The sequence below is a fragment of the Pan paniscus genome, chromosome 16 (assembly GCF_029289425.2).
Source record: "Pan paniscus chromosome 16, NHGRI_mPanPan1-v2.0_pri, whole genome shotgun sequence".
Taxonomy (NCBI): domain Eukaryota; kingdom Metazoa; phylum Chordata; class Mammalia; order Primates; family Hominidae; genus Pan; species Pan paniscus.
The window spans coordinates 22,431,522-22,457,850 of record NC_073265.2 but is presented as its reverse complement, the minus strand read 5'-3'; the positions used below and the strand labels follow the sequence as shown (position 1 = coordinate 22,457,850).

Sequence of the window (26,329 nt, the reverse complement as noted above, 5' to 3'; positions counted from 1 at the left end):
GCCAATTCATTGTATAACGTTTCTAACACTATCTACACTTTTATTATTTCATCAAATGCAAGGGTAATAGAAATCAGATACACAATAGCATGAACAAAATTACCAATAACTTAAAGGATTTTGACCCTTTAATGCATCTGGTTCTGTAATCAGCAACCTTGTCTCCATCTGATCATATTAAAAACAATTTATGGGGGTGGTGGTTGTTAAACCACTCTCTAGAATTTATTTTAAAATGCCAGGCTTGAGTGAGGGGATTCATCATGTCTGGAACATTCAGCAGAGAAGCCAAACATGCCTGATCACCTTAACCATTTCGTCTATTTCTGGGATCCCAAGATAGAGTACTTATGACACGAAACGTGAACCTCTCATAACTCCTCCTGTGGAAGGGAAGAAGCATGAGGTGAAGACACGCAGTCTCATACAGGGCTGGCCTCTCGAGTGTGCATGTTTTGCCAAGACAGACAGAATGTGGTCTGTGTGCCTGAGGCCTGAGGTAGAGGGGCTGCGGACTGCAAATCTTGGTGCCCGAACACCATTCACAGATGTAGGGGGAGGCTTCACAGAGGCAGGTGACAAGTGACTTCATCTGACTGACTCCATTTACCTCACATGAAATGGTCACCTGGTGGGACCCCCCCCAGCCATGACAAACTGTTAAAAAGAAGGTGGGAAAGGGCCAGCTGTGGTGGCTCATGCCTGTAATCCCAGCACTTTGGGAGGCTGAGGAGGGCAGACTGCTTGAGGTCAAAAGTTCGAGACCAGCCTGGCCAACATGATGAAACCCTGTCTCTACTAAAAATACAAAAATTAGCCAGACATGGTGGCGCATGCCTGTAATCCCAGCTACTCGGGAGGCTGAGGCAGGAGAATCGCTTGAACCGTGAGGTGGAGGTTGCAGTGAGTGGAGATCACACCACTGCACTCCAGCCTGGGTGACAGAGCAAGACCCTGTCTCAGGAAAAAAAAAAAGAAAAAAAGAAAAAAAAAAAAAGAAAAAGAAGGTGGGAAAGAAGCAACCACTTTCAAAAGAGACTCTCAGCAGGTGATACAGGAGACATATGGGTAACTCAGCCTATTTTCAGTTCTCCTTTGGCGGTAACCACAAAGGGAGCCTAAACTCACGTTTTTGTGGCTTTAGAGTGCTGCTGGCACATCCTCACAAAAGACCCGCCCTTTCCAGAGTGACTGATGGAACTACCCTATCAAGGGTTGCCATTGCCAAGTCCCCCATACCCTCTTCCAGAGGTTTCAATACTTCCGATGACGAATGGTGAGATTTGTTCCCTTCAGAGATAGTCTGACAAAGATGAAAGGTTGATATAAAGGGCAGTAAGGGCAGTAAGATGTATGAACCCCAAAGTAGTGTTTTCAGACAAACTGATCCTATCTTGACAGTCAATTGCTCTAGTCTACGATTTGAAAGCGTGTTCCAAGATGGATAGAAATAGGAAACAAGATAAAAAGCAATGATATTAAACCTGAGAAATTCCTTCTTCTTTAAACGAATGATAAATTTGCTGAATCTGTACCAAGGAGCAGGCTGATTATATATAATACTCAGACAAGACAATCTTCCTCTTGAAATTTCATGTCCTAGAGACAGTCTAACGGCCCTGCAGAACAAGTTATAATCTTGTTTCATCATGGGTCAAAACGGTAGGAGTCATCTATAGTATAATCTAGACAAAGCTCGGCATTGTTGAAAAATAGGAAGTCAAAGTTTCTAGGATGCTACATTTTCAAAAATCATACCCCAAATCCAAAAACAACCCCCCTCAAACTCATATCCTATATCCTTTACAAACTCTCTTTTATTATTATTTTATTTTCTCTCTGGGGCAATTTTCAATGCTAAGGAACCACAAAGGGAAGTGACAGAAACAATAATCGTTAAGAAACAATAATGGTTAAAAGAGGAAGACTGTGGAAACCTAAAAGAAGAACAGACATGTATTTACAGGCACCTCTAAGTAGAACACGACAGCAAGAACAGACACCAAGCAACCCATCTCAGGTTTCAGGACAGTCTGAAAGTAAGTTTCTTCAATCAGAAGAAAGGCAGAACCCAAAATACATAACAGAACCAGCAGCAATTATAACATACTGCCCAGATGCTTTCTTTGAAGTTAAGCAGCCCCTATCTATCTTACAGCATTTGTTTAAAAAAAGTTACCTTAATTCTTAGAAGAGCACACTGTCATTTAAAGGCAATGTCACTTACTGGGGCATCTCTCCTCCTCCTCCGTCGGCTGCTCCTTCTCTGGCTTGGGTGGGCCTTTGATTTTGTAAACCAAGGCACAGAGTTTTCCTGTCCAGGAGGTGTCCTCCTCCTCCTCTTCCTCTTCTTCCAAAGGAACCCCTAGCAAGCCACAGAACAGGGTGAAAATCCAAAGCAGTGCATGAAACCATCATAGTGTCAGAAAGAACATTTAAAAAACTGCTTCCCATCCTTCTGGAACTTTCTAAAGATACTACAGGCAACCTCTCATGAATAGTTACCTATCTTATAGCTTTTGAAAAAAAAAAGATTGATTTCCTGTTTATCAGAACATCAAGTAAGTTTAATCCTAAAACAGGTGTTTTGAATCCGTACCCACAAAACCTCTGAAAGAGTGTAAGGGGGATTACATACACTCTTACAGTGTTGAAACCTCTGGAAGAATGTTTGGGGGACGTGGCCCTAGAATCTGCAGAAGAAGTTAACATTGAGTTATTTCAAATGAAAAGCTTATCAATTACCCATATATTATTAAACCTACCCATGTACAAGCAACACAAATGCTGAGCGCTGCTTAAAACCAGTAGGTACGTATCCAAGTAGAGATTGCTGGCTGAGAAGCCTTAAGGGCAGAAATTACTAAACACACACACACACACACACACACACACACACACACACACACACCACACACACACACACACACACACACACACACACACACACACACACACACACACACCCCTAATAGCTAAAAAGCAAAGAGATCACAATCTTGTCTCACCTGGAAGCTGAGAGTCCCAACTAACTTTAAGCAAATTAGGTGAGGTTTATATAAGGATCAGTTATCTTCATTCTTTTGCTAGAAACCCTGTTTCCTCTCTATATCTCAGCACAGGCTCTTTTAGGTAGAAGGAATTTTGGTCATATATTCTGCCAGGGTTACTTCCTGTATCTTTTCTGACACAAGTAGTTAGGATAGAGTCACGTCTTGAAAGACAGTATTGCAATTTTAAATACGAAAATAACTTCCCAACCTCCCACTAGCTTTCTAATGAAGGAATCAAAAACAGACTCTTCCTGGACAAAGCCTTTCTCTGGGCAGCTCACCACAGTGAAGGAGAAGGTCCTCATGGAAATCATACAGCTCCTCCCGAATCTCCTCTGGGCAGGGGCAGTTCTCTCCCAGTTGAAAGTTAAGTAGCATGTTGATCTTTGAGAGGCAAGAGAAGAATAGCTAGTTGGTTCTCAATGTTGGCCAAGGGAACTCAGATCCTGCCTTAGACAGACACTTACATTCTTTTCAAATTTATTTTGCTTAGTGATTTTTTTTTTTTTGGTAAAAGTGGCCAATATTTAAAAGTAGCTTTCACCTTTTCCTGATTCTAAAAGTAACTTACTAATTGTATAACATTTGGAAAATACCTAAATAAGAAAATTTACTGGGATTCCACCACCCCAAGATAACTACTGTTAATATTTTAGCTAATGTCTTCCTGACATTATGTAGGTATACGCACAGAATGGGATCACATTCCAGATACACCTTTTAAAAACCAGAGTTTTCCACTTAATGTTACTCGAACATTTTCTTACTTTCTTAATCCAATTTTTAATAGGTGCATTGTAATTATATGGAAGAATTATAATTTATGTAAAATTAACTCTGTTATGACATATTTGTTTCTATTATTTGTCCTTATAAAGCTGGTTTGAGTTTCCTTTAAAATAATTTTTTTTTCATTTCTCTGATTATTTTCTTAGAATAAACTCCCAGAAGCAAAATGACTAGAGGAACAGGTTTGCATATTTTAATGTTTTTTTAATATGAATTTACAAATTGCCCTTCAGAAAGCTTACAATTTGCCGTATTAACAAATTTATACAAGTGTGTATTACTATGCCATCTTCGTTACAGTAATAAGAGTTAACACATTTTCAAATATTTTCAATTGAATGGGTGAAAAATGTCCTATCCCTGTTGCTTTAATTTATGCTTAACTGGTGAGGTTGAAATTTGTTTTTTCACACATAAAGATTAATTTTATTTTGTATTTTATAAATTTCCCATCCACGTTTTTCCTCTATTTTTCTACTGGGTAATTATCTTTAAAAAATTTGCCCTTGAGTGCTTTGCACACCTCTAGATTTTTAACTTTTTATATATTTTATACTCTAAATGTATTGCCCAGTTTTTGATCAGCTTTTAATTTTGTCTACAAGTTTTTTTTTTTTTTTTTTTTGAGACGGAGTCTCGCTCTGTCGCCCAGGCTGGAGTGCAGTGGCACAATCCCGGCTCACTGCAAGCTCCGCCTCCCGGGTTCACGCCATTCTCCTGCCTCAGCCTCCCAAGTAGCTGGGACCACAGGCGCCCGCCAACACGCCCTGCTGATTTTTTTTTTTTTTTTTTTTTTGTATTTTTAGTAGAGACGGGGTTTCACGCCAAGCTATCATTCTTTTTAGTTTTTGTCTCAGGGATTTTTTTTTTTTTTTTTTTCAAGACTGAGTCTTGCTTTGTTGCCCAGGCTGGAATGCAATGGTGCGATCTTGGCTCACTGCAACCTCCACCACCTGGGTTAAAGTGATTCTCCTGCCTCAGGGTGCCGAGTAGCTGGGATTACAGGTGCGCACCACCGCACTCAGATAATTTCTTGTATTTTTAGTAGAGATGGGGTTTCACCATGTTGGCCAGGCTGATCTAGAACTCCTGACCTTGTGATCCACCTGCCTTGGCCTCCCAAAGTGCTAGGATTACAGGCATGAGCCACCGCACCGGGCCTGACTCAGGGATTTTTAGTAGTTTTTGTGCTATGGACCCCTCTGACAGTCTGGTGAAACTCATGGATTGCTTCTCTGATTAATATTTTAAATGCACAAAATAAAATACATAGGACTACAAAGAGAAATAATTATATTGAAATACAGGTATCAAAACTATAAAAATCAAATTTGTGATGTAGTAACATATGTACTTATTAAGTCATTAGAGAAAATGATCTAGTGGCAGGTCTTATATCTATCCACTGTGGTCTTGAAGTAGTAAGGAATGAAAATGATCTTTCTAGATACCGTAACCACTGTAATGTGACATGAAAAAATGTGCAATTTTGGTTGGTGTCAAAGTCAGGTGCTTGTTTTGCTGCCAATATTAAAATAAGAAAAGAAATGCTATCAGAGATCAGTGAAAATAAAGCTGTCATTCATTTTCCACTCAGGTTCCTGGATCTCTGAATTCTGCCCATAGGGCCACGACCCCAGGTCATTGAACACCTGGAGTGACAGAAGAAATAACCAGAGGTAAACATTTTGCTGCCTCAGCCAGGATAACCCAAACTCCTTTTGTTTAGGATTTCTAGGTTGGAAAAATTTGCAATCTCTTATTAAATCATGAACCTTATGTAGCATTGTTAGGAGGAACTCTACACAAAGATCTTACTGCAAACCATATTTTGCAAGTAGGTAGAGGTATTGCTTGTAAGAAAAAATATCCACAAAACAGGTGAGGTCACGTTTGTGGTTTTTCTGTGAGGTTAAATTACAGTAATTATATTAACAACATATGCTGATTTGTTGTCGATTAAATAAAAATAAGATTTGAAGATCTGGTTTCTGAGTTAGAAAACTAATTTCTTTACTAAAAGATCTTTCCTTTGGCAGAACATTTAGGAAGCAGGGGCTTCCCTGCTTGTAGGACATACAACAGAAAGCTAGGTTGAGCTGAATTTTCCACTGCAGGTCATGCCCTTTAATAACGTCCTCTTGGAAGTGAAAGGCCAGCTGGCTATGCTTGGCTAACTTGCCAGCAACCCTTGGACTAATCTCAGTTTTACCTTCTTTTGTACTTAGTTATATCCCCCATTTTCTTCCATCTCCCTGAATACTCTCTGGACATAGGGCTTAAAAATCTGTTTTCTCTTCAAAGGTTGTAGAAGGATATCACTGTTTTAAAATTGTAATTTTCAGGCATCCTATTTTCTAAGTGATTTTGCATTACTATTCTCTGAAATTGATCTAAATCCACCATATCCTTTGATGACATTAAATCTTCCTGATATTGATGACTCTATGGGTAGGTGCCTTGTAGAAGTGAATACTCTGAGAGGGATGGCAGGGGGACAGCTGAATCTCATAGCGGTAAGTGTCCCTTCTTTCATTTTTATTCCCAGACCAGCAGTATCAGCATTACCTGAAAACTTGCTAAAAATGCAAAAGCTTAGGCCTCACCCTAGACACACCGTATTAGAAACCCTAGGAGTGAGGCTGGGCACAGTGGCTCACACCTGTAATCCCAGCACTTTGGGAAGCTGAGGCAGGTGGAGCTTGAGGTCAGGAGTTCGAGACCAGCCTGCCCAATATGGGGAAACCCGCCCCTCTACTAAAAATACAAAAATTAGCTGGTCATGGTGGTGCATGCCTGTAGTCCCAGCTACTTGGGAGGCTGAGGCATGAGAATCACTTGAACCCAGGAAGCAGAGGTTGCAGTAAGCTGAGACCGTGCCACTGCATCCCAGCCTGCATGACAGAGTGAGACTCTGTCGCAAAAAAGAAACTCTAGGGGTGAAACCAAGCAATCTGTGTTTTATTAAGCCCTTTAGATGATTCTGATGCTTGCTCAATAATCACTGGTTTAATACATTAGTGAAGAATTTCTTGAGTTACTGACTTCTGAAATGAGTCTGAAATGATTGATCAGAGGATTGCTTAGAATACTAAAGGATGGTACATACTCATCATCCCTTTGCTAGATGTAAAATGAGAAAGTCTTTTGGATTGACTGGAAAAGATTATTTGCACTGTGCCAAATGCACAGGTATGCTGTTTTGTCAGGAATTACTCTTGAAGGCTTTACAAATGTTGTCAAGCTGCTTTTAGACTGGCAGTGGATCTAAATGGTAGCCCAAGAGACAGCAGAAGGTATGGAGGCAGAATGGGGAAAGGAAGTGTGTGAGTAAACCTTGTCCTTCCCAAGATCTGGAACCATGAGCAGCTATATCCACGAGGACAGTGTTGGGTGGGCAACCCCAGTGTTGGCTGGGAGAAAGAGATGCCAGAAAACATGTGTGAACTCCACTCATTGGGTCACTGATAGAAGGTCACAGAGCCTGTCATGAAGCAATTGCAAATATCTCCAACAATAAAAGTAATAGTAGCTCGCTTAGTACTTACAGAATGCTTACTCTGTGATAGGCATCACACAAAGCAATCTAAATGGGATCCTTGCAGGAACCCTGGGAGCGAGATGCAAAAATTATCCACATTTTGCAGCTAAGGAAACAGATACAGAAAGGTCATGTGGAAGACCACACAGCGAGCAATGGGGGAGCCAGTTTGGGAACCCACAGCCCAAGGCCAACATGTGTTACCATCACCATGTCATTGTGTCTTCTGTTATTCACAAATACATACGAAAGAGCCAGAATATGCCCAGTGAAATAGGGAATATGCAGATCTATTGCCAGTCTAAAAGCAGCCTGATAACATTTGTAAAGCCTTCAGGAGTAATTCTTGGAAAAACAGCACACTTGTGCATTTTGTGTGGTGCAAATGATCTGTTCCAGTCAATCCAAAGGGCTTTCTCATTTTGCAAAGGGATGATAAGCTTTACCCACTCATTAGCCAGGCTGGTATCATTCAAGAGAGTCTTTTGAAAGCCAAGATATGTCATTCATTTTTAAGCCAATATAGATATCTATGTTTTAAAATAGGTTAGGAAAGTAACTGGATGGAGTTGTAGTTCTGCCATTAACATAAAATGGTGGTAACTATATTGACAACACTTTATGGACAGGCTGCTTGTTTTATATACATGTATGTATGCTTACTCTATGACAGGCGTCATGCTAAGCAGTCTAAACAAATTATCTCATGTGATCCTTGCAAGAACCCTGGGGAGGAGATGCAAAGATTACCTACATTTTGCATCTCCCTCCCAGATGTATACATACATACATATATATATATATATATACACACACACACACACACACACATACACACACACATATATCTATATATATATGTGTGTGTGTGTAAATATAATCCAAAGATCTGGTTTCAAAACAAAAACTACTTCCTTCGCTGAAAGATTTATCTTTTCTTTTGAACACTTAGGGAGCAGTGGCCAACCCATCTGCAAGGTCTAAGTGAGCCACTGAGCAGCGGGGAAAATGGAAACTCCTATTCTACAGAATGTGCCTCCCTCATTTAGAAATTTCTCACTAGGATCTTGACTCTTCTTAAAGAAGCCCTTCCCATCGGGGTAAGGCTAACCCCAAGGTGGGTACTGTAAAGAATGAATACAACAAATCACAAAGATGACTCACTCACTGAGTCCCCTTCTCCAGGCTCCATGGAGCTGGGGAGGCTTTGTGAGAGAGTCGTGCCACTGGCAAGAGGGTTTAGACACATTAGAAGAAGAAGACTGTGTGCCAACTCTCATAAGCAGGGGCAGGTTGACCCTATTCTGTTGGTAACTGATAGACAGGTAGTGACTTCTGCAAGGGTTGGCAGAAATCCTTCTGAGTGGTGTATCCTTGCTGAGGAGACAACTGAATCCCAACAGTGGTCTGGTCTTTGAATCAGTAATGGAGGCATTGGAGAGGGTTAAAGAAGGGAGGAAGCCCTGCCACATGTGCAGTTTAGAAAGGGGTATTTTCCTACCCAAGAGAATTGGCACATATTCCTCAGCTTTCAGGACTAGGCCTGTCTCCTGGTATTGGAGAGGGTTAAAGAAGGGAGGAAGCCCTGCCACATGTGCAGTTTAGAAAGGGATATTTTCCTACCCAAGAGAATTGGCACATATTCCTCAGCTTTCAGGACTAGGCCTGTCTCCTGGTATTGCAGTGGGTCTTTTCATCTTCCATAGCTCTTGAGGCTGCCCCAGAGACCATAGAGGTTTCATGTGCCCTGTTCCATAGGTCTCAAGTTCTTCCATAGGAACTGGACGGAGGCTCAGGAGGGACCCTCACCTGCTCCTGTGGGGGTGAGCGGAACTCCTTGGTCTTCCGGGCAGTCAGGGCCGCAGACATGTTCAGGGCCTGCATGAGCTCATTGTAGCGGAACTTCTGATTTGCCTGCAGCTTGGAGACATAAATGTCACCAAATGCCACAATGGCCTCCACTCGGTGCTGCAGCTCACAGTCGCAGAGATAGCTGAGGAGCTCACACATCTGCAATGAAAGTATTATATAGATAACACTTTGTGTACTTTGGTAAGGCTGCTAGCATCCCCATTTTACAGACAGTAGCCCTGAGACTTAGACAAAGTAAATTGCCACACAGTAGCCATAGAGCTGTTACTCAAATCTTCACCATTAAGTCGAAGGCAACAACAGAAAACAGCTCACTAAAGACAGAAGAAATCTGCCTATGGAGAGAGAGAATGATATTTCTAAGAAAATATTTTCCCAGGAAGCTGAGTAGAAAAACCAGCTCCAGATCATGCATGTGAGTGCTGCCTCCCTTTCTGAAATGTTCCAGTCCTGGAGGATGGAACGTAGAGATGTTTGTCCTTCTCTCCATCTTTCATTGTTTTTTGCACTATTTTCCTGGGATGAGTTGTTTTGGATTGTTATTACCAATCTCATCACTGTTAGAACTTATTCAACAACAAGCACCATAATCATCAAGCACTCTTGGTCAGTCACTATGCCGAGCACTTGACATACCTTACCTCCTTTAATCCTCAGTGTGTTCCTGATATTTTGATCAAAGCAGAAGATCTATTAACCTGCCTCCACTTAACCACCTGCAGCTTACCTGCAGCTTGACAGATTCGGGTAATCGAGTCTGCAACAAGCCTTTGACAGGAGCCTCCTTGCCGGCCTTCTCCCCAGCCTCCACAGCCTTCTCCTCCACCTGGGTCACTTCCTCCTTTTCTGCTCCCTCCTCTGTCCCCGCACTATGCTCCCCAAACACAGAGGGATCAATCAGGAGGAGGATCTGCCGAACATCATCATCATCAAACACGCCCATGACCAGCAGGGTTCCAATGAGTTTCAGCACAGGCACAAACTGGAACTCCACAGACCCCCCTACGGGGTCTCGGATGTGGGCCCCGCTGCACTGCACTGCCTCTGTCAGCATACTCAGAGCCTTCGTCCTGAGACTCTCCAAGGGAATCTCGGGGCTCTGCTTTTGGTGATCCTCACCAGTCACAACAAAGCAAGGGGTGGAGAACCTGAACCCGGGCTTGAGACATGTTCTCAGGCCCACCCCAGGCAGTCCATGCCTCTTGGACTCGTCCGGGAAGAGGCGGATATTCCTGGTGGTGCTGGTAATGGGGATGATGTACTCGTTCTTCATCATCAGCTTCCTCTCCTTGGCGTTGGCCAGGTGGATGCTGATGAGCAGGTCATAGAAACCAGATCGAAGGAGGCCGGGGAGGTACTTGTTGTCAATGGCATAGAAGAGCTGGGAGAGGTCCACGTGGCTGCACAGGGCGTAGGCCACGCGGCTGTTTCCCAGGGCGCACACCGCGCTGTAGAGCCTCAGCGTGTGGTAATGGAACCGCATCAGGTCCTCCTGCTCACAGAGCTCCAGGATATCCACACACCTGAGGACAGGACGAGCAATCAGCCACACCAGGGGGAGAAGAACCCACCAGAATCCAGCGATTTCACCCAGCCCAACAAAGGCAGGGTGGGTGGAAGGATGGAGGGGTCTCTGCCACAGTTTCTCTTATGGCTTATCATGCCTCTCTCAGCTCTGGTCCGTATTCCAGTTCCTAGTACTCCACTGTATTTAACTACAAGGCTCTCAAAAGCCTGCAAGACACTGGTTTACCAAATATGAAAGTCTTCATTATTAGGAAAAAATCCGAAATTCCCAAACAGAAAACATTCACGTATATGAGAGTGATGACTTGGTCGTCTTACTTGTAGGATCAAGCAGATGTTGCATTTCCCTCAGAAATGTAAAATCTCCTCAGAAAATGTAGATTATGCTTTCTGTCAGTCTACCGTCTACATCAGGGGTTCCCAATCCCAGGGCCATGGACCGGGACCAGCAATAGATTTTCATAGGAGTGTAAACCCTACTGTGAACCGTGCATGTGAGGGATCTAGGCTGCATGCTCCTTATAAGAATCTAACACCTGATGATCTGAGGTGCAACAGTTTCATCCTGAAACCATCCCCTCTACCCCCTCCCCCAGCCTCACCCACCACTGTCTGTGGAAAAACTGTCTTCCATGAAACCAGTCCCTGGTGCCAAAAAGGCTGGGGACCACTGATCTGTATCACTTGTATAAAGTCCAGTCTACCACTATCCATGGGGTGTTCCTCCAATGACCTGAAAACACACACTCTTGTTTTGTTTTCACAAACACACTCTGCACTCTTGTCCAGAGAGGAAACACCTTCCAACCTGAAACCAGTTAACATTATCCAGTTGGCTCTCTCTTTCTTGACTTAGAGGTCTGTTTGTATGTTGCTCCCTTGTTTGTGTGGGTCCAGGGCCTCGGCTCTAATCTCTGCTTAGATTTTCCATTTAGTCTCACGCCTCCTCATGGATTTGAGGACCCTGCAGAATTGACTTACTTGGCTGGGCTCCTGGTCTTTTCTGCCCCTTTCCTGCCATGGCCTGCCCTGCTGCTCATGACCCAGTGGGACACCTAAATGGGACCTATGCAGGTGTCAAATACCTCCACCCTTTCCCATTACTCTGCTTTTTTATTCAAAGAGGTCAAGGGATGGCAATAACCGTAACATTTATTTCTTACTATGTACAGAAATTGTACCAGATTATACTTATACGATCTCATTATTTTCCTCCCAGAAACCCTTTGGGTGAGCATTTCTCTCACTGTGTAGATGAAGAGAGCAATGTTCAGAGTACATAAGTAATGTACCCAAGGCCACAAAGCCAGAAAGAGAGAGCAATGGGATTGAACCCCAGCCATAATTAATAGCACCTCTTAGCAAGGGGAGACCAGGAACCTGATTCCTGATTCTCTAAGTCAAGCTAGAGTCTTCCCCTTCCTGTCATAAATGATGCATATTTCAAGGTAAACTGGTTTTTAATTTAAGGCATGGCACTGTTCCTTAATACCAGGCACTAGGAGCTGCAACAAAGGCCCTGTGGCAGGCACCTCGTAGTGTGTTTCCTGCTGTTTCTGAGTAATGAAAGTGGGAAGGAACAGAAACTGAGGCACTGGGGAAATCAAGTCATACTGGGACTGAGCAGGATCCGACACAGATGCTCCTGGTTTCCTTCTGGGCTGGCTTGGCTCTGCCTCACCTGCCCCCTCAGGCCTGCCCCTTCCTTCGCGGGCCCCTCTGGTACCTGTTCTCCTCGGGGATGTGGAGCGCCATCATCTGCAGGGGCTCCAGGCACTGCACCACCCAGCCGTGGCGCTCGCTCACACGCTCGGTCTCCACCTTCAGGAAGCTGTTGGGCATGCGGCTCCAGAGCACGGGCTGGATGGTTTGGACATCCAGCCGAGGTGGACACTGTGGGACTGGGTTCTTCTCTTCACTCCTGAATATGGCCGCTGACAGGGGCATTGCATTCTGGGGCACGTGGGAAAGGCATTGGAAAAGAAACACACAGTTGCTGGATGATGCACCCAGACATTTTAACCAATATGGCCAGTATAAATTAAAGAGGGACAAATGTATCCAGGGATCTCTAAGGGCTTTACCAGCATTAATTAGCATTTCAAATAATGGGTTATATGAGCATTAATTGATTCTTTCAGCACCCAAAAGAGGTGGGAAAAGGGGAAGATAAGAATGCATATTCTACCATCTGAATGCCACAGGAAAGGGCAGGGCCTGGGGGTGGGGGGCTTATGGGAAGTGAACAGGCTTCTCCCATCTTCTGAGGCCTGGGATCTTCCCCCTAATGGTTAGTGCTGCTTTCTCTTGTCATGGCCATTAGATGAGAGGACAAATAAATACCTTCAGCTTTCCAAGTTCAAACTGAAACAAAGAAGTACTTGTAGGCTGCAGGAAGACTGCTGGAAACACTTTGGTATTAGGCTCCACCTGGAAATCAAAACAAATCGAAAGCTTTGCCCAGAGCTGGACAAACATCACAGCTGGCTCAGCCATTGGGTGTTTTGGTCAACAGTCTCATTCCAATGACTGCTAGCTGTCTGGTCATTCTCCACTGCTCAGAAATTTGCAGAGACCAGTTATCTATCAGCGGAGATTGTCACAATTCCAGACCTTAAACAGTGTCTCCACTCAGGGCTGAATAATCTCAGGTCCTTTCACTTTTTCTCTCAGATACCTGTAGCCAGTAGCTTCCTCCAGTGCACAGGACAGGTAGGTGTGAAGCTAACTCCCCACCAAAGGCATACCTGCTGCTGGTCACTGAACAGTGTGATGTGCTTGCTCTTCACAGAGCCCAAAGACACGTGGCACATGGCAGCACCATCATTCTCCACACCTGCCCATAGGAGATGATAACTGGGATAGGGTGGTGACTCAGGCAAACCAACATTAGTCAAGCAAGCCCATGGAGATCCCATGGTAGGGTTTCTCAACCTTGGCACTGCCGACATTTCAGGCCAGGTAGCTTTTTGCGGTGGGCGCCATCCCGTGCACTGTAGGATGTTGAGCGGCATCCCTGCCCTCTGCCGACTGCACATCAGCAGCTCTCTCTGCCCCCACCACAGTCATGACAACCAACATGGTTCCCAACATTGCCAAATGTTCTGTGAAGGGCAAAAGCACCCCTGATTGAGAAACACTGCTCTACAGGCAAAGACTGTGAGGTCCCTCACTGGAATAACAAAAGGACACTGTCTCCCTCTCAAAGCTCTCATTCTCCCCGGGTTCCTCTGGACTCCTCTCCATCCTCTCCACCCCCTTTGCACTCTTCAGCATTCCAGTTCTTCTGTTGAAGGGTTTGGCATTTACTGATTGTGCTGCAGCTGCCACTTAGATGAAACATTAGATTTATCAGTGTACCACATCAGGAGCTCCAGGTATTACTTGCTCCCTTTGATGGAGGAGCAGCCTCTGAATTCCATATTACTAAAGTGTTTTCAAGAGAGTCACTGGAGGATGATGGAAGACTACATAAAGTCTGCTCACACACTGGGACTTTAATTCCACCAACTGAAACCTTTTAGGTTGAAGCAAATATAGACATTAGGAAATTCTTGCAACTCTCCCCATCTACAAATGAGGGGATGGCAGGTGTGCTGGACATACCCTAAGGTGACCCCAATGAGTCATCATTCCCCTAGAACTTGTGTCTTGCTTTCAGCAAATAGAATGGCAAAGATGAAGGACCTGTCACTTCCTAGATTATTTTATGTAAAACTTCATCCTGGTGGACTGGAGAGAGAGCTTCTCCAGATGACCTTGGAGATGTGAGCAGCTATACTGTTAGAAGGCTTACGAGAGGGCCACGGAACAAGGAATTCTTGGGGGCGGAAGGCGGGGAGAGTGGCCCCTGGCTGCAGCCAGTATGGCAACAGGACCTCAGTTCTACAAATGCAAGCAATTGAATTCTGCCAACAAGCACGTAAGCATGGAAGAAGATACTGAGCTCTAGAAAAGAAGGCAGCCTGGCTGACACCTTAACAATATCCTTGTGAGACCCTGGACTGAGGACCCAGCTACACTGTGGCCAGACTCCTGATCCACAGAAATCATGGGCTAATAAATATATGTTATTTTAAGCCGCTAAATTTGTAATTTGTTATGTGACAACAGAAAATGAGTACAGTGAGTTTTCTTTTTGTCAAAGCAATTGTCACAGGTTTTCTTTAAATAATGAACTTCCTCAATGTATTTAGACATAAGAGCTGCAAAACCACACATTTTTATGGCTGTGACTTAGAAGATTGCATGATTTAGTGCTATCATTTGTTCATGATGAAATAGGCTGGATTGGTTAAACCCCAGACTTTCATTCAGTACATGGTCCTTCTAGTACACAAAAGTGGCCTCACATTTCAGGTAAAAATATTCGATTTATACTGGATGTTCCATGGACGATATGAAGAGATAAGTGCCAGTAAAACCAAAATGTTGGAGTAGACTGCTAGTACTGCCTGCCTCTGCCTGAAATAAGCTTTGTAAATGACTTTCAACAGATAATGATGTAGTACCTATTATATACTTGCTTTGTGCCAGACCCTGAGTTCATGGTGATGAGACATGAATAGGAAATTCTGATTTGATGTTGTTCTGACTTTAGCTATAAGGCAGGAGTCGTCCCTGGGCTGGCTCCCAGATTTCTCAAATGCCCAATATGTGACATCTAGAACAACTTGTAGGCCTCAAGTCACTGCAAACTGAAGGGAGCAGAGCTCCTGTGGCTGAGGAAACTCCATCTGGACCGGTAGGAAGCCCATGTGTTTCTGCTAACAGGGAGAGAGAAATGCATTCAGTCGAATCACACCAGTATAGGGAGCCATAGCTCGAAGAGGGAGTTTTATTTTCAGGTCCCTCAGGACTGGTTCCTGAAAACTTCATAAACTGCCCAAACTCCAGGGCTCTCCTCAACCCTCCCTGCAGAAAGTAAGTGCTTTGAGAGCATTTAGGATGCCCTGGGATAGGTTTATTTTCCACCACGTAGAGTACAGTCTCACATGATAAACAAAGGAAATGTCTCTTCGATCACTAAAACAAGAAAAAAACACAAGTGTGGGCTCATGAGGGTGTAATAAGGATAAAAATGGGCAATTGGTGGTGGGGTAAGCAGGATTCGAGAAGGCCCTCTGGGACCCCTGGTGTTACTCTTATGATCATGCTATGTTGCACGGCAAAAGGCATTCTGCAGATGTAATGCAATTGTACTAACCATTTGGCCTCAAGATAGGGAGACCTTGTTGGCCTTTTCAAATTGCATGAGGCTTCTAAAAGCAGGAGTTTTCCTGCTGGAGGAAGAAGGGAAAATCAGAGAGAAAAACTGGACGTGCCCTTGTTGGCTTTGAAATGGAGGGGGCCACGTGTAAAGGAATGTGGGTGCCCTCTGGGAGCTGAGAGTGGCCCTGGCTGATAGCCAGCAAGGAAACAGGGGCCTCAGAATCTATGACCTAAGACCCATAATCTCAAAGAACTGCCAATACCTTGAATAAGCTCAGAAGTGGATTCACCTTAGAGCCTCCAGATGAGCCTGGTTCAGGCCCAGGGCACATTTTGTGTTTGGCCTTGTGAGAATCTGAGTACCCAGTGAAGCCTGCGGAACTCTGAAATAATGTGTGTTGTTTTAAGCTGCTAAATTTTGTGGTAACTTGTCAGGCAACAATAAAAAAAAAATGCCTACAAGGTGATTTCCCAGCCGTGGGTCAGTCTGGCAACACATACTCGGTGAGCATTCACTAGATACCAGGTACTGTTTCATGCATGGGGAGGCGGCAGTGAGCACAGGAGAGGGCCTCTGCCCTCAAGGAGCTTACCTTCTAAATGAGGAACTTACATGCCCATGGATTGCGCAACCAGCCCAGATTTAGCACTGCCGTGGTATGCCACTGACATTTTCCCTTTTGTATTTGAGGCACCTTTCATCACTGGCTGATCTGTTTTGTCCTTGCAATAATGGACATTCTTTTTCTAATCATGTGTGAAGGTCATGGCACAGAAATGGGCCTGAATTGAAAGCTAACCCCTCTTGTAAATCCAAACCTCATAGCTGCCTCTGTCTCAGACTGGTGTGCCTGGAGTGGCAATCACTGAGGAGTATCTCTTGAATGTAGATTTTATTTCTCAAATTCGCCACTGATTATATTAAGTGGACAGAAAAATGTGTTCAAATTGTTTATCACTATTTAATGGGGAGGTCTAGAAACATTGTTTGAGAGACTCCTTCTCTCATTATTTTGGTTTCTAGTCCTTTCTGAATCTGAAAGCCAGTGTATAAATATTGCTGGACTGTTCTTCTTGACATAATTGAAAAATGAAAATGGCTACAGCTGTGGAATAACAATGATCCCACTGTCAGGGACCAGATGCATGGCAGGACACGTTACTGTCTTGCCTGGAATGAGAAGGGGGCTGGCTGGGTGTGAACCTCTCAGGTTTCTGGACAGAGTCCTGATACTGTCTCCTTTGCAGCAGCATTCTTAAGGGCAAGAGTCAGGACTGGGATCACTGAGCAGGGTCATCAGGATTTCTATGCACGGGGTGGAGGAAGGCTCTCCAGGAGGTAGGGTACCAGCACCCAGCCAAAAGAAGACAACTGACCAGCCTATGTCACCCAGAAGGATGGTGAAAGGTGGGCTAAAGCTGTCACAGTGTCCTCCTCTTCAACATCACAGGTTCTTTCCTGAAGCAGGCAAGTCACTGCTGCTGCAAATGCCATTTTAAAAAATTAATTTTTTTTTTGAACTTCCAAAGATCAGCTAGTCTTAAAAGTTATGAGATGCTTTAGCGTCCTCTGCAGCTCAGGGAGGACCCTTCAGTTAAACTCATTTCTAAAGTTAATGGGAAAAAGCTAATGGATTTTGAAGGACAGCAGTAATGTATATAAAACATTTCTCAGGGGATTTGGGGGTGGAGGAGATAGAATCATGAAAAAGTACTAGAAGAATAATACTTTACTTTCTGCCTCAAAGCCTGGCTTTGTGAGTGCATCTTTCTGGAAATAGCTGGTTGGGCCCCAGCTGCTGAAGCAAGCGTGCCAAGTGGTGATGATTCCACTTTCTCCCAGGAGGAGGAGGAGGTGCAGAGAGGGTCATGCACTGCAGGAGGTGCTGGAGAGACAAGGTGGCGGCCTCTGTGCCAGCAGGCTGCTCCCCGCCCCCAGGAAGGGTTTGGTCCATCTGTTCTTAGTCAATGAACATTTCAGATGGGAGGTGGCTACTCTGTCTGCTGTCTAACTTACCCCCTCTCTCCAACCACAGGCCAGAGAACTGGCTGCCAAGAGGCTTTTCAGCCTGAAGGCTGTAACCTGAGGCTGATTTAAGAATCAGGGGTTTTATCCATGTACATTATAGCAGGATGTTTTTAATTTGCTACAGTTAGGTAAACTGGTGACCCTGAAAAACTGTCGGATGCCCTAAGTACTGCATGCCACTCTCCTGCTCAGAAACCTTCAATGGCTCCCCGTTTCCTATCTATATCTCCTTAGCTTTCCAAACAAATTTCTTACCAATAACCGTAAGAGTCCTATGCGATGTTGTCCACAGATCCCCAAACACACTTTCTGCTTCCCTATCTCCATAATACTTCTTGAGCTATGTATTCAACACTCTTCTCTTTCTACCCATGAAAATTCATTCTTTTTTTTTTTTATTTTTAAAGACAGGGTCTTACTCAGTCACTCAGAGTAGAGTACAGTGGAACAATCATGGCTCACTGCAGCCTTGACCTCCCCAGACTCAAGTGAGTCTCTTAGCCTCCTGAGCAGCTGGGACCACAGGTGTATGCCACCACACCCAGCTAATTTTTCTATTTTTTGTAAAGCTGAGGGTCCACCATGTTGCCCAGGCTGGTCTCGAACTCCTGAGCTCAAATGATCTGTCTGCCTCGGCCTCCCCAAGATACTGGAACTACAGGTGTGAGCCTCCATGCCTGGCCCGTAAAAACGCTTTTTCCTTAAAAAAATAAATAAATCAAGATTTCTCCTTAATGAACATTCTCCTGACTGCTTGTGATGGAGTGAGCTCTTCCTTTTTTGAACTCCTATAACGTTGTCTGTCTACAAATACTTGTGACTCTCCATTCTACCTTGGAGAGTCAAGAATGTTTAACGTAGACATTAATTCCTTAACCTCCCATCTCCCATAGTTTGCTCTGTGGAACTCTAGGTTCATAGAACATTATTGATTCTTAAAATTAAAAAAAGTGCTTTTCTTTGTCAAATAATTTGAGAATTGCTTGGTTAGATAGGTTTCTTTCTGAAGTATTTCTCAAATATTTCAGTGTGCTAATAACCTTCATTACAAAACTTCAAGAGGTGGATGTGATACATGGCAGTTTCCCAAGCTTACCTGGCCATCAAGGATGAAGAGATCAGGCTGCTTGTGGTTAATGACAGGTAAACCTACATGTGTATAACAGATGGTTTTCCTGAGTAGCTCTATGGAAGTTCACAGTCCAGGAAATGAGGAAACACATTGTTTATATAAATGTATTTTTTTTTTTTGAGATGGAGTCTTGCTTTGTTGCCCAGGCTGGGGTGCAGTGGTGTGATCTCAGCTCACTGCAACCTCTGCCTCCCAGGTTCAAGCGATTCTCCTGCCTCAGCCTCCTGAGTAGCTGCGACTATAGGCGCGGGCCACCATGCTCGGCTAATTTTTTGCATTTTTAGTAGAGACAGGGTTTCACTGTGTTAGCCAGGATGGTCTCAATCTCCTGACCTCATGATCCCCCCGCCTCGGCCTCCCAAAGTGCTGGGATTACAGGCATGAGCCACTGCGCCTGGCCCATAAATGTATTTTTAAAGCATCTTATAAGGTAGTCATAGGGAATGTGGATAACCTTTTTGCAAAAGGGATATTTCCTGGCAAATTAATCCTTTTTATAGGTTTCTATTTTGAGTACAGAAGTTTCTTAAAGTGAGAAGTATTTTTGTTCACCTTTACATCTTGTATCTTGTATAGTGCAGGTAATAGATAAGGCTGCACAAGAAATGTTTATGAAATAAATGAATAACATTTACAGCTCAACACCAAGGAAAAGACTTTTCGTCTTCTAGAAAGACAACCAGCATACTGGATCAACCAATAACTATGATTGCCCAGCCTTTTTTTCTCTGCATACAATGAAGTAACTTTGTTGTTGTTTATTTGTTGTCCTAAGTGGCCCATGGCCCACGTGGGCTCATCAGCTTGACACGCTGTGGCAGGAATGCTGAGTACGGAGAACAAAGAACACAGTGATAAACACCAGGCCTGGGATAGCCCTGTTTCGGCCCCAGAAGCCGCCCTTACCTGGTAGCAGGTGCCCAGTTCCTTTCCATTGGCTGAGAAGGACAACATGCCCATGGCCAGATCCACGAGACAGCCGATCTCCAGGTCCACATTGCTCCGATTTGATCTCTGGGAACTGGCTACAATGTCCCCACCCCAGACCATGTAGCAGTTGCTGCGCTTCACACTAGGAGCCAAGACAGGAAAAGGCACAGAATCTGGACTGGGGCAGTTTGTAATCAAGACTCAGGAATGAAATGAAAAATGAAAATGGCTACAGAAACTTTCCTAGGAAGCTTTCTGTTCAGCCCCAAATACTTTTTTTTCCTTAAATGAGTTTATTTAGCTTCAACCCAATTTACTCAGACACAAACCACTCAGAGTAAGGATGTGGCAATCTATTCAGGCTACCTCCTTCCAAAAAGCACAATGTTCAGAGAACTGTTTCCAGACTCAATGTCAACACACCTTTGTGAAACAGATCATGGGAACGGCAGTATGCCACCAAAGAGACGGGAAATTGAGGCACGGAGTGAATGACCACCTTCGGCAAACTTATATGGGGATTTGGAATAAGAGGCAGAAAAAAAGTCTGGGTTCAGAGTCCCAATCTGGTAACCAGGGCAAAAGGCTGTAAAACACTTGAAAACTCGGGCCCACATTCCTTAGGATGGCCGGCCTGGGCTCCCTACAAAGTAGTTTTTCTCTGACACCTTGCTGCTACCTTGACTTATGAACCCCTGTCCTTCCCCGTGCTTTAGAGTTCTGCCTCCCACACTACTGGCTAACCATCAACTTAGGTGCCTTGCTTAGCTTTCTGTCTACCAAACCCCAGCATACAAAACTCCATGACAGGTATTTACACTTAAAAGCAAACTATAATAATGAAAAAGTCCTTAAGAATCCCAAAGCCTGATTCCCTAACTGCAGGATTTCACATCCCAGGTGAGCTGTGGAGATGTGCAGTGGCAGAGGTGATTCTCAGAGCCCCCCACTGTGGGCAAGAGATGGCCGATTCTTTCTTCTTCTAAGCCCACACTGGTGTACGTCAGCTCAGGCACCTGGTCCCTTGAAGTGACATGACATGACTTTTCTCAAGTTAAATAAAAGGGTGATGCTATACCTGATGCAAGAGCAGCCCCTTTAAACATCTTAGGGTCAGTCTGATGTGACTCAGCTTGGCTTCCTGTTGTGGTCCTCAGCATGGAGGGCAAGGCCACATAGGGGCAGGGATAGTACATTTGGCACTGTGGGGTGGGTAGATCCTGGAATAGATCCTGTAAACTCTGAGAGTTGCTTCACCTCTCAGGATGATGTTCTCATTTGAAAAACCAAGGGTTCAATTAGGATTCTCCGAGGTTCCTTCTGCCTCTAGAAGTCTATCACTTTCCCCCTTTGTAAGCATGCATTAATCTCCTGTCCTCTCCTTTGGGACAATGATGGGTCTGCTCACTTCCTGTGAATGCCCTCAGGCAGGGGCCAGTGCAAATAGCCTCTTTCAAAGAGTTATAGCATTATTAGAGTTCTATAACTGCAGCCATGTTAGTACTACTTTTTAGTGATTAAGGTGCTAACCATACTAATGACTAATACAGAATTCAATTAATAATGTAAAGGGACATGGATGAAATTGAAAAATAATCATTCTCAGTAAACTATCGCAAGAACAAAAAACCAAACACCGCATATTCTCACTCATAGGTGGGAACTGAACAATGAGATCACATGGACACAGGAAGGGGAATATCACACTCTGGGGACTGTTGTGGGGTGGGGGGAGGGGGGAGGGAGAGCATCGGGAGATATACCTAATGCTAGATGACGAGTTAGTGCGTGCAGTGCACCAGCATGGCACATGTATACATATGTAACTAACCTGCACAATGTGCACATGTACCCTAAAACTTAAAGTATAATAATAAATAAATAAATAAATAAATAAATAAATAAATAAAAGCTGTGGGAATGTGAAGTGGCTCGCTTTGGTCATACATTAAAGGGCCAAAATTCGAAATGTCCTAAAGCATCTGTAAACGGATTTTGTATTTATTTCTTATTACATGGGACAAAGAAGTAAGAATTATTGAATGTGTACCATATAGTATGTCTTATCCTAGGTGCTAAAATATCAGTTAATGTTCACAGTAAGTATGGCCACTGAGGCTCAGATAAATGAAGTAATCAATCTCGTATGGTAGAGCCAGCAAACTGGAATTATAAACTCAAATGAGGTGGACACTTCTGCCTTTTCTTCTGGCTGAAGAACAAAGCCTGGATTGGTCAATTACTTTAGAATACTTTCCTTTCCAGTCTAAACCAGATGTTGCTTATAGCATCTATTTTGGCTCTCACAATGATGGACATTCAATAATGGGAATAATAATTATACAGCTGACCCTTGAAAAACATGGGTTTGAATTGCATAGGTCCATTATACGTGGGTCCACTTATAGGTGAATTTTTTTCAACCACACATAGATTGAAAATGCAGTGTTCACAGAGTGCAAAACTCACGTATAGGGAAGGCTGACTTTTCCTATACCGGGGTTCAGTGCTGACTGAGGTCATTGAGTATGAGCGGATTTTGGTATAGGTGGAAGATGCTGGGGCCAATCTAGCTCATATACCAAGGGATGACTGTAGCTGATATTTACTGAGTGCCTGAGTTGAGGCACTGTCCTAAAAATTTTTCTATGAATTAACTTATTTAATCTTCACAACACTCTGTGATAGAAACTATTATCCTCATCTTTAGATAAGGAAATCGAGGCCCAGGGAGGTTAAGTGACGGGTCCAATGTCATACCCCTAAGAACCCAGGCAGTTTATTCTAAAGCCAGCACTTATTTTTTTATTTTTATTTTTTTTGAGACAGAGACTTGCTCTGTTGCCAGGATGGAGCGCAGTGGCGCCATCTCGGCTCACTGCAACATTCACCTTCTGGGTTCAAGCGATTCTCCTGCCTCAGCCTCCCGAGTAGCTGGGATTACAGGCACACACCACCACGCCCAGCTAATTTTTGTATTTTTAGTAGAGACGGGGTTTCACCATGTTGGCCAGGATGGTCTCAATCTCTTGACCTCGTGATCCGCCCGCCTTGGCCTCCCAAAGTGCTGTGATTACAAGTGTGAGCCACCGTGCTCAGCCTAAGCCAGCACTCTTAACCAGCTGCAGGTCCCTCATGACACAGTGACTGTGACTCACCTCTGGCTACTAGTCTTTGGTGAGCCAACATTCTCTAAAGGGCACTGATTGCAAGACGTTCCTGTCTTCGTAGGGAGCAAAGGCCAGCTTGAAAAACAACTTATGACATCGCTACATATGGCTGTATAGGGAAAAGATGCTCCTGTACCTCACGTAGGTGGGGAACAGATGGAAACCACAAGCCATGGTCTCTTCAGTCACCTCTGGAGCACATCTGGCCAACAATCCCTTCTCTGGCAGCAGTGCCAGCAGACCAGTGGGAGGGTATGGGTATGCCTAGAACGCGCTTGCCCTGAAGTTTCCTAATTTCTATTTGGTGGTTATTATTCATGAAGTTTCAATGTCTCTTTTATTCCTTATTCTTTCAACCATTATAAACTCTTGGGAGGAGGAGTTCTGAGTATATCAGTTAGTGTGTGATGTGGTATATCTTTTTATTTCTTCTGAATCAACTTCTCTCAAGCACCCAGAGATTTTCTCTGTCTTGTTCTGATGTTGTAGAAACTGGGACTTGCCCAGAAGTCCTGGAAAAAAACTCTGAGAGAGATCACATACCCCATTCTCTGTCTACATTTTCCATCTCTGGGTCACGATTTATATACATGATGAAACACTTCTCTATTTTCACTAGCACTTTTTCTCACTGTCATAGTACCGGTTTGTTTCTTTGAAGTCTGTGCTTCATTTTCTCCTTTTAAGAGAGGCCAAGATGTTTCCTTCTTTGGGTGTGGGGTGGAAGAAAAAGACTAGGGGGAGGGACTGAGAAGCCCGATGGCTAACCCTGCCACTTGGGAGCCCTCTTACCTTTCATGGACCCGGCCTCTTTCATCCCCTAGGGTGACAGTCACTGTGCAGTTTTTATTCAGGTCAAACTTTTCACTGTACAAGTGATAGTCTGGAGTCACCCATCCGACCCAGACACAGGATGGATCCTGTCCAGCAAAGATGCGGATGGCATAGTAGCACTGCTGTGGAGAGACCGCAGAGGGGAGTCAATGGCCCCCAGCCCCCATCCAGTTGAAGATAGGGGACCCAAGAGGCAGAAATAACACAGCAGCTCACTTGGCCCCCCCTTTTTTTTCTGGAAAAGTGCACACTAGTAGAGGTAGGCTAGATGCTAGATCTGGAAGGAAGGCTGAATAGGGATTCTGGCTTCCTAATTTTTCCTTTCTATTTTGCTGTAGCATCTGGCAAAGCAAATGCTTAAGCTAATCTACCACCCTTTGCCCAGAAGACACTGGTGCTGAAATCAGGAGGTGCTGTGGATGGAAGCAGTGGCAGCTGCTCAGAATGGCAGCACAGAGCCCTAACCCTCTCCTGGGCACCAGGGCAGATCTGAGCTGCAGGAGAGAGCGGGCACAGTCCCTGCCCTCAGAGAAAGAGTGGTCAAGGGTCAGAGCATCCCTGTTACACTTTCTCCTTCTAAAGGGAAGTCTAGTGCTTTTTTCTGGAAAGTCTTGAAAGAGGTTGCTTAAGAAAGAGTTCATCTCATGGCCAAATGTGCTCTGTGTAGCTGTCACACTCAACTACAGTCAGTATTGAGAAGTACAGCAGTTTTTGGCAGGGCTCATACAATTCATGGGGTTATCACTATATTACAACAATAGCTACAGCTCTGAGGCAGGTGACTAGCTCATCATTTTCCTTATGAAACTGAGCAGATTCATTCTTAATGAAGTGGCTCTTATTTGTAGTCTATCAAATTTTCTTGACCGGAAGAAAAAAGGGTCGGCTAGACAAACCTGGGCTTGAATCTTGACACTGCCAGGTATTCATCATGTGACTTTGGACAAATCATTTGTCCTCTCTGTGCATAATATTGTGTGGAATATTATCCATTTCAGGGCTTGCTGATTAATTTTAAATGGAGATTAAATGGGAAGGCAACAATGTGCCGAGCACAGTGTCCCCCACACACTGAGTGAGTGATTCACTGCAACAAGAATCTTATTCCTGATGAGAGTTAACCTACAAATTCAGGATTGTTGGATAACTTTACAGAAGGGTTGACACACATGTCTTCCATAGGCTTTGTTTTTTTTGTTTTTTTTTTTTGTTTTTGCCAGATGCTAAAGAAGAATGATAGAAAGAAAAATCAGGAGTTGCTTTCTGACTACTGTCTAGGGACCAAAAGTAGCTTCCATCTTCTGCGATGGCTTCTTGCTCTTCTTCTCATTTGATTGCTTTTAACATCACTCCTAGCACTGCACAGAGACATGGGGGAGCTGACTCACAAAAGTTTACACAAAAAAGGCAAACCAAAAGATTTAATTGAGCGCCCTCCAACTGATGCTCATTTCAATCAGAAAGGCAGTGTTGGATCCCTGATGGCAAATGGGCAACAAGTACCCAGTGATGCCCAGTTAGGAGCTCCAGGTACAGCTTTTGCTTTGCACTGAATAACTGTCTTTCCCCCACTTGAGAAATGCCACAGATGTGTTCTGGAAGCATCAAGATGGATATTAAAAGACGGAGTAATTGGCAATTAAAGAGGATCTCTAGACGGATCTTTGCTGTAAGGGGCATATTACCAGGTACAACAAAGAATCAAATAATTAAAACCATAATTGAGCACATTTACTTACTGTTGTTGTATGAGAGAGTATTTCTTGCATCTGTTTCCTGGGGGAAAGATAATCCATGTTTTAGTTATTCAGCTGTATTGAGAATCCCACAGTTCCGACAGGCAACTTGATCTACCTTCAATGATCAAGGCAAGTTTAGGAAACTGGCTACTCCCTAAACACAAGTGATTGCAACCAGTCTTGGGACTTATTCATTTGCAAGCTGTTAACACAAGGCAGGGATGTGACTCCCACCTCTTATCCCTCAGCCCAGATGGTAAGTTAGATGTTAAGTTGAGAGTGAGGACGGAAGACTGCAATAATATAAGTAGGGATACCTCTGAATAGGTTATCCTATTCTCACAAGCAGCTATGCTTGTTTAAAAGCTTGGTAGAAAGCAAAACTCTAGAGGAAACCCCAACAAGACGGCTCCAGGCAGCAGACATACATCAATGATTAAAAATAGACATCAGGGGAAAGAAAGACAGCAAGGGATATGTTACTAATCAGGAAGAAAGAAGT

At 43.9% G+C, this 26,329-nt stretch overlaps 1 protein-coding gene across 2 annotated transcripts in view; it reads right to left on the bottom strand.

The window, feature by feature from the left end:
• Positions 1–26,329, bottom strand: part of RYR3 (ryanodine receptor 3) — a 563,020-nt gene that overhangs the window by 194,300 nt on the left and 342,391 nt on the right. For both annotated transcript variants that reach the window (XM_034938474.3, XM_057299827.2), the window contains exons 30-38: positions 25,828–25,864; positions 24,047–24,210; positions 20,061–20,226; positions 13,126–13,212; positions 12,509–12,735; positions 9,983–10,778; positions 9,193–9,393; positions 3,335–3,437; positions 2,228–2,365 (exon numbers count right to left, since the gene is read on the bottom strand). In XM_034938474.3, the coding sequence (XP_034794365.3) occupies positions 2,228–2,365; positions 3,335–3,437; positions 9,193–9,393; positions 9,983–10,778; positions 12,509–12,735; positions 13,126–13,212; positions 20,061–20,226; positions 24,047–24,210; positions 25,828–25,864 (1,919 nt within the window). The remainder of the gene's footprint in view (positions 1–2,227; positions 2,366–3,334; positions 3,438–9,192; positions 9,394–9,982; positions 10,779–12,508; positions 12,736–13,125; positions 13,213–20,060; positions 20,227–24,046; positions 24,211–25,827; positions 25,865–26,329) is intronic.